Source organism: Micropterus dolomieu, linkage group LG06 (genome assembly GCF_021292245.1).
Source record: "Micropterus dolomieu isolate WLL.071019.BEF.003 ecotype Adirondacks linkage group LG06, ASM2129224v1, whole genome shotgun sequence".
In the NCBI taxonomy this organism is placed as follows: domain Eukaryota; kingdom Metazoa; phylum Chordata; class Actinopteri; order Centrarchiformes; family Centrarchidae; genus Micropterus; species Micropterus dolomieu.
This window is the reverse complement of record NC_060155.1, coordinates 20,685,320-20,699,027: the sequence shown is the minus strand read 5'-3', so window position 1 is coordinate 20,699,027 and position 13,708 is coordinate 20,685,320. Positions and strand designations below refer to the sequence as shown.

Here is a 13,708-nt window from a genome sequence, read left to right as displayed (position 1 = left end):
CTTGTCACCAACTATAAAAACCGTTTGACATCTGTGCTGGCCAATAATGGCTTTTCTACAAAATATTAACATGCTGTTTGTCCAGGGGGTCAAATACTTGTTTTTCCTCATCAGATGGTCATCAATTTTAATAAATTCATATGATGTGATTTTCTGGAATTTTCTTTGGGATTCTGTCTTTCACTGTTAGAATGTACATATGATTAAAATTGTAGATTGTTGCATTCTTTGTAAGTGGGCAAACCTGCAAAATCAGCAAGGGGTCAAATACTTATTTCCCCCACTGTAAATCCATGAATAAAATAAATTTACAAATTAATAAATAAAATGGCAAATTACATGAGAAAGTAAGTAATAGTAGTGTATTGTAGGTTAATACAAAGGTAAATAAATACAGAAGCAAACTGGAACACAAATATCAATTTATTTCACATAGTTTAACATTTTGGGAAATAAGCTTATTCTCAAACCTTGAGTTAGATGAGAAGATTTATACCATCCTGATGTCTGTATGGTAAATAAAGCCGGCAGCTAGTTAGCTTAACTTAGCTTAGCATAAAGACTGGAAACAAGCGGAAACAATAAGCCTGGCTCTGTCCAAACATAACAAAATACAAACACATGTAAAGCTTACTAATTAGCCTATTTTTCCAGATGTCAAACTATTCCTTTCCTACATGAAGGATACAAATATTGTTGTTTCAATGTGGAGATGTAACAATGGAAAAGGTAAGTGCGGTGCAAACTGTGTAAACTGTACCTGAAAAGAGGTGGGTATGAGTCCCTGGAGCAGCGTTAATTGTTGCCATAGAGACACTACCAATATAGCTGTGCTGTTTCTTGAGCCAATATCAAAAATGATGTCAATCATTCTCTGGTCTTCCATGTGAAGGACCAAGCCTGTGTCCAGCCTTTCGGTTTCTAGCTAACAGAGGAAAGAAAAACATCAAAATACAGAAAAGCAGGCATGTGCTGATATTATGAGAAAGGTAACACATTGATGTATTTTAAGTCCTTAATATATATGAACTTGCTAGGGATAGAATAAATAGATCATAGTTCTGCACCTGGTAATGTGCTTTGGCTTGTACAGAGCTTAATATGCCTCTTTTCAGCAGGGCTTTGACTTGATGCTGTAGCCTGCAGAAATACTCCCATCGTGGAATAACCTGGTCAGTCTTGCCTCCACTAAACTCAGCTTTTAGATGTTCAGGTCCAGCCTGCAGCTCTGCCAGGACTGACAGTCGACTGCCATCCTGGGCCCACCTCACCTGGGCACTACTGCTGGCAGGTACACCTGAATCCAGAAGACAAAGAGACTTAGAAACCAGGAGATATTATAATGTGAAAAACATATAATGTGTTAGGTATAAAGTAATAATTACCTGTGGCATTGAGCAGATGGAAGGAGTTAGAGAGCCGGGTGTAGACCTCACCTGTACCCCGATCCCCCAGTCGACGGCTTACATTCACACACAAATGCTCTGCCCCCAACGAAACACATACCCAATCACGGGCCACGTGAAATTTCTTCCCCATCGTGGTCTCTTCATCTTCTCTGTCCAAAGAATCTCCAGGGGCCTTTTGATGTCTCAGCTCCACACTGTACAAGATCTCCATCACTCTAACTCTCAGCTGTCCTACAATATTATATTATATATTGTATTATATTAATGATTGTCAGGTAAAGACCGCTGAATGTCCAAACTAAATGCCACCATATAATATTAAATTACAATAATTAGCATTTTCAAATTAACCTCTACCTTCAATGAGGGTGTCAGACTGTCCCAGTACACCATCCAAACGCAGGACTGGAGGCAAAATAGCAAGATTGGCAACGGAGTGCCTCAGGTCCCCGGACACAGCCAGCTGGAGACCCTGGGTTTTTTTTAGAGACCCTTTAACCTGGGCCAGCAGAGCCTCATGTCCCTGTGTATAGGAGCCATGTAGAGACACACTGGAGGAGACAGGAGGAACACAGTATGTAAGTAGTAAATCCATAAAGAGACAGTAAACATCGTTTATTAGATATATGATTATCAGTGCATATCTGATAAAGACAAAATTATAAACTTCCTCAGCCATATATGTGTTAAAATACAGGTGGATGTACACACCTGTCTGAGGACATGTTGGCGGCCATGTTTACATCCAGGTCATTGGCAGAATGCAGCAGGATCTGTGATAAGTTCACCCTCAGTGCCACGGCTCTGTCCCCTCTCTGGAGGGAGTGGGACATCTGGGCATCCAGCTTCACTCTGTCCTTCCCATCAGCCCTCACATGTACTGAGCTACTTCCTCTACCAGCCACTATAGAAATGTCTGCAGTGGCCTTCACCTTAACATGAAAAACAATAAAACGATAAGATAGCTTAGATGCTAGAATACTTTAAATTAACATGTCCCATTATTTGAATTTGTTTAAAGAACTTTTTATTTTAGGACCACTGAATGACATCATCTGACGAAACACAGAAGTCGCCAACCTCTAATTTTTTTGGGATCTTTGATTTAAAGGGATGACTGAGAGAAGAATAAAGACCAACTATGTCAGACGTTCCATTGAGCTGCACAGAAAACTAAAAAAAGAAAAACAAAAATACATTGGCACCACAAATTCACAAAACAATGCTGCTGATTATTCAAGCAATATTTAAAATGCTGAGTTGGTTTTACTCACTTGGCACTCGTGTCGCTCTACTCTCAGTTTCCCTCTGGCCTGATAATCAAAGTCAGTGTTGTTTTTGGGGTTCCAACATACATTTCCCTCCATTATAGCAGAGGAGGGCAGCTGCAGCTGTAACAGCAATAACAGTGAACTGGTCACACGTTTGGCCTTTTCTACTGTAAACTATACTGCACACTGTTGGTGGCATGCATCACAGCAAATCAGCAAGACGTGTGGAAATATACAACCAGTTGGTAATCGTTTTACAGTGGCCCGTTCACCTGGAGCTGATGGGTGAAGTTGGCTCTAACTTTCAACGTTTTGTGACGTAAGTGCAAAGGGTTCAACTGAACTTGTCCAAAGAAAGTCAGCGTCTCCTTTGTTCCAACACGCAACCTCCCTTGTATACCTTTCTGGGTCTGAAAAGGAGTGTGCCACATATAAAACATGTTTCCAATTTTTTCTCAAAATTTTCCAAGTTAGATCATACTGCTTTGACGTCAACATCAATCAGTATTTCACTGAAGTTAGGTCACATTCAAATCCAACACACCATTTTTGAGGACTTTACATTCATTCATTACATCCTCATGGAACTCGTGTTTTGTGTATGATTTTATACACATTTTGCTGTAATTCAGTTTGTAATATATATGTTTAATATCTTAAGAAACACAGACATAAACTAAAATTTAGTTGAAGATATGCAATGACAGACCCATTGATCTATGGAGCAATAAAAAGGGTGGGAAAAATGTGGGATTCGTTTTCATTAACTTTTGGCTTCAGTTGTTCAGTTGTCTCTTTTAAATCAGCAATTGAGACTTGAAGGCGGGCAGTTTACCTGGTTGCTGGTTATGGTCACACAGATTTCTGAGTCTGAGGGAACAGTGTCAGAGCTGAAAGGATGAATCAGTGCAGAACAAACCTAAATGTGAGGACAGCAACAAAAAACAGAAATTCCTGAATACAGTACTTACGTACTCCCTCACTTTCTGTAGTATTATTAATAAATGAACTAGGGCTGAACTTACAAATGGGCTCGGTGGTTGGTAGCCGAGGGTGAGGGTGTGGATGACCTCTCTGTTGTCATGGAAACTGACTTTTGACTCCATGAAATAAAGGCCTTTGAGAAGGTCGATGGTGAAAGTCTCCCGCAGGAGAAGAGTCTGAGGAAAGCTCTGGAACGGCTGTCTGTGCAATATGGTGTTGCTATTAAAGTTAGCAATGTTCTTGCTTCCATTTATTTTTGTAATAAAAATCATAACCAACCTAAAGTACATCAACAGGTTGTTTACAGGTCAGTCAGATTGAGGCACAGACCTGAGCTGGAGCATTGCTGTTTTCTGATACATCCTCTTGTCCCTCCTCAGCTCCTCTATAACCCCCTCGAACTCCAGTTCTGTGGATGGACTCTTCGGCTTTGAGAAGGTCATCGTCAGTATCACTTGCCTCTTTTTCAACTCCTTAAAGAAGTTAGTGTATAGTCCAAGATTGTTAGAACATCAGAAATCAGACAAACTACACAAAACGGCAACTTAATTCTATAATGTGTTATAGATAGATATGTTATAGATATGTTAATGTCTTAACTCCCATAGAGTGTGGGAACCCACCTTATCCACAGTGTTCAGAGCAGCTGCAAGGCTGACATTGTGCTTGCCATAGGTAAAGGCCATCTGCAGGGTGTGGCTGAATTTAGAGGCCTCCAGAGAGACGTCTCCACTCAAGGGTGGAGTCCACAATGAGCTCAAGGAGGAGGAAGCCTTCACACTTCGCTTCCCCACCATGCCACACCCTTCTGCCTGAGCAGAGACGGAGGAGTTAGAGGGGCAGAAGGCATGCGCATATAAAAATGTTGTAGCACAATTTAGTTCAAACTATCAGAAAATATGATAATTATTTGATTCTAAAATTAAATTTAAACATCTGGTACTTTCAATGTACAAATACAAAGACACTTTGGATGTTCAGATGAGTAGCCTCCTTACTTGGATGTAGGTGACAGCTGGTGTGTAAAGTTTCAGACGAGCCTCCTTCTCTCTGCCCCTATCCTTGTACAAACCCTCCAGGAGGAGGTTACGGATGGTCAGCCACTTGCTGGCTGTCAGCTCTGAGGTGAGCTGGAGCGTGTGGCGCTGGTGCTGGCTTAATTTGTGGGCAGTGTAGATGTACAGCCACGGTGTGTCCATGTTAAATGTTCCTGGATGAGAAGAAGAGATAGACACGATGCTGACCAGTGCCTCACTGCAGGTATAAACTCCAATAATATCTTCATTAAGTTAAACATAATTTATATCAAAATGTTTAATGGGTTTTAAAACTTGTTTCACCTTCCCATTTTTTCAGCAGGGCGTCTTTGGGAGGGCTTTTCCATTGTAATCCAGCCACCAGTGGCATCATGTTGTTGTAGTTGATTTTGAGGTGAGTGCTGCTCTCTGACCCGAGCTGTCTCAGGTGAGAGTGCAGAAGCTGAGTCCTGTAGTTTAAATTCTTCTCTGGCACCTGGAGACTGAACTGGAATAACATGAGAGGGAATCTTTTATTTTGGACAAATAAAAAATGCATTTAATGCTTAAATGTGTAAATACAAGGCTTATCTCACAGCAGGTAATGCATTCATCAGTCCATGTGTGTTGGTTTCTTCAATCTAATAGAATAACAGGCGAAATTAGAGCCAGAGAGGACAGACCAGCACAGATAGATGGCTATTTACCTCCACTGTGTAGCTGGTATGGTTTTGTGTAGATTGGTTTTTGAAGGACTGGCTCAGAAGAAGCGTGCGTTTGTTGTTGATCTCATCCCAGTGTTTGCCGTAGCTAATGTCCAGGGATGATTTAATGTGGCTGTGGCTTTCCTCGTGCCTGAGGTGGATCTGCGGACACACCGAAAAGAAATACCACAGAGCTCTTAATCAGATGAAGAACCTCTGTTGTTTAGTTACATTTTCACCCAAAAGCTGAAAATCCGCAGCAGAGGTATGCATGGAAGATGGAAAAATATCTGAAATCAAGAAGTATCACATTCAAACTCATTAATCATGTCCATTTACCTTGTGGTTGATGGGAGCGGTGTTGGAGCAGTAGAATTCATGATCTGCTCTCATGATGTATGTGAGGTTTGAGTGCCTCTCACTCCTTAGTCTCTGAGACGTGTGGCACTCCTGACGCAGGTGCCGGGCATCACCTGTGTAGGTGTCAAAGGTTTAATGGCAATCAACATGCTGAAATCCATGTAATGTGACTCCAGTAAACTACTTTGTGTTTTGTACTAAAGAACATAAAAGGAACAAGACAGGCCAAAAATTGAATGTTGGTGGGTCCAGCTTTCTGTGGATAGAAGATTTGGAGACTGTATTGTCCTCATTTTGAGTTGTCACTTCCTGTGGGTACAGTGAGCTACTGAAAATCTCTTGACCTCTACAAATGACACTGAAACAATCTAGATGAAGTAAGTTAGTTTGTGTTTTAACTAAACTGCTCCTTTACTTTGTTAACATTTCCTCTTAATGGGCAGCAACTTATAAGGTCATGTGGCATCCAGCTTTATGATGTATGTTTTTCAGTCACTCACCTCCCAGACCATATTTGAGCCTGAGCGCGGAGCTCCACAGTGAGCCCTTCTGCTCCATCAGTCCCAGCATTCTGGTGCCAACCACACCGGGTAACAGGAGCTCCGCCTCCACAGAGTACTGCCTGCTGCTGCCATCCCGCCTGCGCTCTAGGGCCACTGGTGTGGGTAATGATGAATACAGCAAAATGTAAATGTTGAATATAAAACCAGTAGAGATAATAAATGCCTTTATTTGGTCATGTCAGTTGGATACCTGACAGCGATGCAGTTTCTCTGAACACATTCTTCACAGTGGCAGAGAAGCTGGTCTTCCTCCCCAGTCCACGAGTAACATTAGCAGAGAGGATCATGGGCTGTCTATCAGTAGCCATTTTGGCTTCAAGGTGATAGCGTGTTCTCTGCTCTGACAGGAGGGTCTGAGTGTCGACCAAACCCTACGCATGATAAATGAATTCTTATATAGCCTACATTAAATCTATCTAACAGAAAAATCACAGAAAATCTCATTACATACCGTGATATAATAATTAACATCATCAATCAAAAGCTCCAGCTTTCCTGACTTCATATTCCTCTCTTGTTCAAGTTGCCCTGAGGAAACAACACATTTTTAACATTAAATCCGAACAGAAGTCAGGGATTTTGTTGTCTGTGACCAACCTTGTATGCGGATAGTTTTCAGAGGATGGCTGAGCCTAAGCAGCAGTCTATGAGGGTTGAAGGTCAGGTCCAGAGACATGTCCCTGGGGATGGAAGACTGAGGTGTGGCCAGGAGGAGGTGGATGGAGGCCTCTCTGGGCAGCCATGTGTCTCTCTGAAACATAATTAGGGACAATACTGGACATTAGCCATTGTGAGACTGGATAAATAAATCTCACGCACAAGTCTACAATCCTACTCTTTAAAGCCCTTGAGGGCCATTTATACCATATTATATGTAGATCTAACACAGGGAAATCTTTGCACCTGAGGGAGCAGTGAGTAGGCAGCCTCCAGCAGGTAGTAGTGGAGGCCTCTGTCCAGCTTCAGCAGCCTGAGGGAGAGGTGGACTGGTCCTGGAGGGGGAAGTGAAATAATACCTGTGGCAGGTAATGGGTAAGAGGCATTGGAGCACAGCTGCCAGCCGACCATCTTGGACCCTGTGAGAAAGCAGAGATCAGTGTTTGGTAATGGTCACAGAATAAAACAGAATCAAATGGACTTTCAAAATCCAGCCATTACACTTAAACAAACATACACACACATTTACAAGGTACAATGAAAACATGGTGGCCAAATATATATATAAAAAAGCTCTACACAAGCTGTAAAAAGGAAATGTGCTGTGATATTTTTAAAAAGTCAATAGTCACTCTGAATCTGTTACAAACTGTCCAACTGCTTCTGTGTGCCATCGTGTATGACTCCAGGACTTACATGTCTTTGGTGTGCAGGTGGCTCTCTGGACTCGAATCTTTGGCCCCTTTATCTCCTCTCTGTGGTCTCCACTGTGATGAAACACTCTGGAGCTGGTGAGCACATAAATGGCAGTTATTGAAAACACCTTTCAAAACTGCAACATTATGAGCACTAATGTTTTGTTTCGTTTCAATTCAAGTACTTTATTGTCGTTATACTCGTCATTCCAAGATACACAGTTGTATACATACAGCATACGCAAACATAGTGAAGACCTTTTAATACTGCACATGATAACAAACACAGTACATGCTGTGTTTATATTTACATAATTTTACATAATTTCTGTGTGGGAATGCAGTGGATAAGTCTATATTATGTAGTTAAGAGGTTGTAGTAATACATTTATTATGCACTTCTGTCTGTGCTTATGTACCCTTGTATGTTTTCTTTTAATGTTTTTATATGACATCAACCTACCAGCCACTGCAAATGAAAATGAGCACATTTACATGATGGACCCAAGTGCTCGTGTTAATTAATGTGCATTGTGCATTATTAAATACAACCCTGTTTCCAAAAAGTTGGCACGCTGTGTAAAATTTAATAAAACAAAATGTAATGATGTGCAAAATATTGAAACCCTATAACTAACTGAAAATAGTATAAAGACAACTTATCAAATGTTGAAACTGAAAATGTTATTGTTTTTTGGAAAATGAAAAGCCCATTTTGAATTTATGCCAGCATATTTCAAAAACGTTGGGACAGGTTCATGTTCGTAAGATGTTCCACCAGGTGTTTTCTTTTAGTATTTCAAAACTTTTCCAGTCTTTTGTTGCCACTGATGTGTTGCTGGCATCAAATTCAAAATAAGCCTATATTTTTTTACATTTTACACAGCATGTCATCTTTTTTGAAAACGGGGATGTAAAATAAACATGAAAAACATAACCATTTTAACCTTCTCTTAATCCTTTCAATAAGTAGAGGATTTGACTAAATTTAAATGAAATAAAGTATATTTCTAAACATACATATTCGCCAATACAGAGGATTTATTGAGATATGTTTTGAGATGGTGTCATTCATTTAAATGCCACAGTTACCTGAGAGAGATAATATCCATTACGTCCTCTGGTGTGTTAAGTGTGACTCTGATATCACGCCCCTCCTGCAGCTGAACACTGCCATCCAGACTGGTGGAGCTCCTCAGCTCAGAGACCCAGTTCACTGCAGCCTGACCCAAAGCACTATCAATCCCCATCCTGGCAGAAAGCCCCACGTAGGCACTGAGAATAAAGGTACCAGTTACACTCTATTCTGCTTACACTCTAAAGTTAAAGTTGCAGCCCCTGTAACATGTGGAAACATGGAAGTACCTGGGTTTGATGTATCCAGTCAGGGAGAAGTGAGAAGTGTCCCTGTAGTTTACGTTGCCCTTCAAGCGTAATGAAAGGAGGGAGGTCATGTTGATGCCCAGTTTGACAGGCAAACCAGACAGAGATGGTAAAACAAGCTCCTCTGTCATCAGCACGGCCCTGTGGTTCAGCTGGACCTCATGACCCTGGAGGATGAAGAGGAAGGAGAAAACAGGAGTGTGTATGAAAATGAGACAAACAGACTGAAAACACACAGCCAGTTAAAGTTAGTGACCATGAGAATGATCTTCTTCCATTATACCTTGAGCAGTTTGACACCCAGTCCTGCCACGCTCAGCGACAGCTGGTTAATTTGATTGTAGAGATCTTCACATGTAAACACACTGAGCTCATTGCCAAACACCTTCACACCAACCCAACACTTGGGCCTGTTCTCCTCTATGCTTCTCCTTCCAAACAACTGGAGAAGACAAAGCAGAAACATGTGATGAAGACTGATTATACCTTCCCTCAATGAAAAACTATTAAAAAAAATGTGTCTGCAATGTAAATCCTTTTTACTGTATAAAAAAGTAATGATGAATAATGAAGACAGTGTCATGTAATGAAGAGTCATAATATTTTTTAGATTTATATAAATGTGGTCCTACATATATTTACTCTATATCTGTCATTCGAAAGTATAAAACTCCAAAGCATAATACAAATTCTCCCACATTAACCCATTCACAACATTTCCAGGGCGGTAAAAGTTTGAAAAAAGTTTTACTCTTCTCTAAATTTTAAAAATCTTCTCTGTATTGTAAATCTTGTATTTTATCTTAGCAGCTGTCGGTTTTGTTACTTGTATTGTCAGCGAACTCTGTCTTTTTCTTTGCTGAAACGATCAGTTTCAATAATCAAGTATGTAGAAAGAAATTAATTGTCATCTATCTTGCTAATTGATTAATTGATCATTTTCAAAACGCCAAACCTTTGATGATTCCGGCTTCTCAAATGTGAGAATAAGCTGCTTTTCCTTATTTTTCAATAATAAATAATGAAAATAATTTTTAGTGCAGCCCTAATCTAGGCATTTATAGCAGTATTTTACAAATGCACTGACTATAACTTAGTCAAGATAACAGTATTTACTAAAATTTTCTAAAATCCTAAATCCAATGTAAATGGTTACTAGTCCACAGAAAAATCCTCCCCACTTGTCATACAACAATACTGTTTTTTTTGTCAGGTCTAACTACGCCCAGTAGAGATGACCTTACCATGGCCCTGGCCTGGTCCAGATAACTATTGGTGCTGGATAAACACCTTTCTTTTTCTCCTCTATGTCCATCATCTGTTTTTCTTCTAGTCCTCCTCGCCTCTTTGGACTGCGTATGTTTTTGGCCTTGAGTCACAGACTCTCCATCAGAGTCGTGGGTATGGTGACCGAAAATGTTCTTCAAAAGTGGTTCAGCATCTTCAACGTGAAGGTCCACCTTAGTCAGATAAATAAGTGCATGCATTCAACATAATGTTGGAAGACTATACTTTTATGAATAAAAATCAAATAGGTGTCAAACTCACATCCAGAAGGTTGTGGGCTCTACCATGAAAATACACTGTGAGGTTGGCAGTGGCAGATCTCGGCAGAAATGATTTGGGAGAGAAAACTAAAGATGTTTCCACATTTGTAATTCCCATGCCTGAAACAAAAAAAGCAGAAGCAAAGCTGTGGGCTGCTCACACTTTACTTAAGTTAAAGTACTAATACCTCACTGTAAAGATACTCTGTTACAAGTAAAAGTAAGAAAAATGTCCTGTGACTGTTATACTATTATATATTATATTGTTACATTAGTATTAATCATGCATTCATGTAAAAGCAGGATTGTATTGTTGTAGCTGGTTGTGGTTGAACTATTATGGATCACACTGCAAATAATTAATTTTTTCATTATGGGTTAATCCACTGATTATTTTCTCCATTAATCGATTGTATAAATTCTGAAAATAGTGAGAAATGTTGTCACAAATGCTCAAAGTGACACCATCACAATGCTTGTTTTGTCAGTCCAAACCTCAAAATGATTAAAATTACATTAAAATAATCAAGAGAAAAAACAATCAACTAATGCGCTCCCTGTACTTATATAAACTGTTGGGTAGTTTAATTTATAACCAAACATACTTTTAAAAAAGTCTTTATATGTTTTGTGTGTGAACATTTTATAGTAGATAAATGTTGTGAATAAAAAAGTACAATATTTCCTTCTGAGATGTGGTGGAGTAGAAGTAGAAAGTGGCATGAAAATAAAACACTCAAGTAAAGTAAAAATACCTCTCATTTGTACTTAAGTACACTACTTGAGTAAATGTACTTAGTTTCTGTCCACCACTGGTAGTAATACAAATTATTCAGTTTTTCTCTCCTTAGTGTGCATTTGATAGTTAGTGTTAAGTGGAAAACTCAGACATTAATACTGATTGGTGTTTTGCTTCATTTGAAGCTGAAGTGAAGCCATATTTACCTGATGAAACAGTGTGGTCTGAAAAGGAGGAGTATTTCAAAAACTCAGCTTCAAAGTCTCTGCTGATAATGTCATCAGGCAGTGACTCGATTAGGGCCTGCTTCATGGGGTCCTCGCTCCTCAGTACATTAGTGAGGTGACTCCACACATATGAGCCCACTAGAGAAAAAGAGAAGCAAAAACCTATAATGTCAAACAGAACAAGGGGAGAAACTATATGGACACATTTGAAAAACCATTTATATGACCCCTGGGGAACACCACACTATAACTATAACATTAATAATGTCCATTGCTAAACATTTTCACTGGCAGAACCAAATCGGTTTCAATCAGACCTTGGCCGGAGGTCTCATTCCTAAGCGCTGTCTTCACCACTTCAAACACCTCCTGATCGGGGCAGCGCATGAGTTGTTGGTATGCAGCGATTCTGACCTCAGGATCCTCCTGGGAGGAGCGGTACAGCTGCAACAGCACAGATCTCTGAAGGACGGAAACTGCTGTCAGTCACTGATGTTAGACTGCCGGTCACCTCTTCACCTCCACCTCAACTCATCATGAATCAATTACCATCCCATTTATAAAGTTGGCTTCTGTGATGTGAAAACTATTGACTTAAGTATTACTTTCAGAATCAACTCACATCAGCCGAGCAGGGAAAGCGTCTGAAGGATTGGGTGGCAACGAGTCTCAGCTCCAGTGCATTTGAGTGGCCAAGCATGATGCGGTTTAGCAGAGGAATGAAGGCTGGAGCAGACAGACCAGTGTTTCCCACTGCTTTCAGTGCATAAAAAAGCTGTCAGCGAACAAAATATCTGCATATTAGGTTATGTTTATGGAAGAATATTTCAAAACATTCATGCTTCAGACAGTTACATCAAATCATCAGGTTCAGTTTCAGTACATTATGTCCACCTACTGTGTCTCTCTGAGTGGGATGTTCTCCTTTGCAGCCCTCTTTCAGGGTTTCCTCAAGAATCTGTAGGAAGGTCTGTATCTGAGGAAATTTACTGCAGGAGGCTTGAGACCTTTGACACATCTGATAGACCAAAGATGATCCAGCTAACAACGCCTTGGACCACATCTCTGGGACCTCCAGTAAGACCTAACACAGACAGCAGAGATGCAGTAAGAGCTAAGTCTCCGGGCCTATAAGAAATGTTGAGCATGTGTGCTTGTTTGGATGGATGGATCACACACATTATTATGTGATATCCCTGATGACATTAATTTGACTAATATATGTCAGGAGTGAATAGAGAGATTTGGGCTAATGTCACCCAGAGGTTCCTACATTGATGGAGTCAATGATCTGTGGCGAAGGATAAGGGATGAGGGCAATGGTGGTGAGAAAAGCGTGAGCCTGCTCCTCCTCCACCTCTTTGTTCCTCATTAAGTCAGTCAGTAGTACGATACAGTTTTCAGATCCACAGGCTGGTAATGCATCCAACAAAGGCTGCCTGTTCAAACAGTTAATGAACATCAGTGTCAACCTCTGCTGCATGTCTGTAACCTGCATCATATGATATAATGTGGTGTTGTAAAAAATTATTAGCAGTTCAACATTTTGGGAAATACGCTTAATCACTTTCTTGCCAAGAGTTAGATGAGAAGATCGATACCAATGTCATGTCTGTACAGTAAATATGAAGCTACAGCTAGCAGCTGCTTAGCTTAGCATAAAGAGTGGGAACTGGGGGAAACAGTTAGCCTGGCTCTGTCCAGAGGTAACCAAACCCACTTCCCAGCACCTAAAGCTAAAGCTCACAAATTGACAAGTTATATCTCATTTGTTTAATCGGTACAAAAACAGAAGTGTATAAACAGAATGTTGTGGTTTAACAGGTTGTTACGTGCCCGTCTGTTTCTTTGTGCTAAACTAAGTTATCTCAAGGCCTATTTTGTAACATACAATGTTATTGTTGTGACTTCTACACTTGCTGATTTCATTTGCTTTTGATTTGCTTTTTCAAAATCTCAGAATGTAACTTTCTTTAGCACAAAGACTGGAAACAGGAAAACAGTTAGTCTGTTTCTGTCCAAAGGTACGCACCTAAAGCTCACTAGTTACGTTGTTAACTTTAATTTGTTAAGTCTGTGCAAAAACAAACATTGTGGTTTTACAGGATGGGGTTTGTGCAGCACTATTTCTTCGCTGTGTGCAGTAACTTCCT

The 13,708-nt window shown here is 40.2% G+C and overlaps 1 protein-coding gene across 8 annotated transcripts in view; it reads right to left on the bottom strand.

Annotated features, from left to right (window-relative positions):
- LOC123972095 overlaps positions 1–13,708 on the bottom strand; it is a 44,895-nt gene that overhangs the window by 25,486 nt on the left and 5,701 nt on the right. For 5 of the 8 annotated variants that reach the window (XM_046051332.1, XM_046051331.1, XM_046051327.1 and 2 more), the window contains 32 exons: positions 12,829–12,994; positions 12,454–12,639; positions 12,178–12,330; positions 11,873–12,017; positions 11,535–11,693; positions 10,591–10,709; positions 10,287–10,502; positions 9,326–9,484; positions 9,025–9,209; positions 8,752–8,934; positions 7,661–7,752; positions 7,211–7,383; positions 6,905–7,058; positions 6,759–6,835; positions 6,498–6,678; positions 6,245–6,400; positions 5,724–5,857; positions 5,388–5,546; positions 5,005–5,188; positions 4,663–4,874; positions 4,288–4,476; positions 3,995–4,137; positions 3,706–3,865; positions 3,516–3,599; positions 2,953–3,090; positions 2,684–2,800; positions 2,490–2,582; positions 2,121–2,341; positions 1,767–1,960; positions 1,386–1,640; positions 1,068–1,297; positions 761–925 (listed from right to left, as the gene is read on the bottom strand). In XM_046051332.1, the coding sequence (XP_045907288.1) occupies positions 761–925; positions 1,068–1,297; positions 1,386–1,640; positions 1,767–1,960; positions 2,121–2,341; positions 2,490–2,582; positions 2,684–2,800; positions 2,953–3,090; positions 3,516–3,599; positions 3,706–3,865; positions 3,995–4,137; positions 4,288–4,476; positions 4,663–4,874; positions 5,005–5,188; positions 5,388–5,546; positions 5,724–5,857; positions 6,245–6,400; positions 6,498–6,678; positions 6,759–6,835; positions 6,905–7,058; positions 7,211–7,383; positions 7,661–7,752; positions 8,752–8,934; positions 9,025–9,209; positions 9,326–9,484; positions 10,287–10,502; positions 10,591–10,709; positions 11,535–11,693; positions 11,873–12,017; positions 12,178–12,330; positions 12,454–12,639; positions 12,829–12,994 (5,182 nt within the window). Of the gene's footprint in view, positions 1–760; positions 926–1,067; positions 1,298–1,385; positions 1,641–1,766; positions 1,961–2,120; positions 2,342–2,489; positions 2,583–2,683; positions 2,801–2,952; positions 3,091–3,515; positions 3,600–3,705; positions 3,866–3,994; positions 4,138–4,287; positions 4,477–4,662; positions 4,875–5,004; positions 5,189–5,387; positions 5,547–5,723; positions 5,858–6,244; positions 6,401–6,497; positions 6,679–6,758; positions 6,836–6,904; positions 7,059–7,210; positions 7,384–7,660; positions 7,753–8,751; positions 8,935–9,024; positions 9,210–9,325; positions 9,485–10,286; positions 10,503–10,590; positions 10,710–11,534; positions 11,694–11,872; positions 12,018–12,177; positions 12,331–12,453; positions 12,640–12,828; positions 12,995–13,708 lie in introns of those variants that run through there. The other 3 variants (XM_046051333.1, XM_046051335.1, XM_046051334.1) reach the window with 3 other exon arrangements.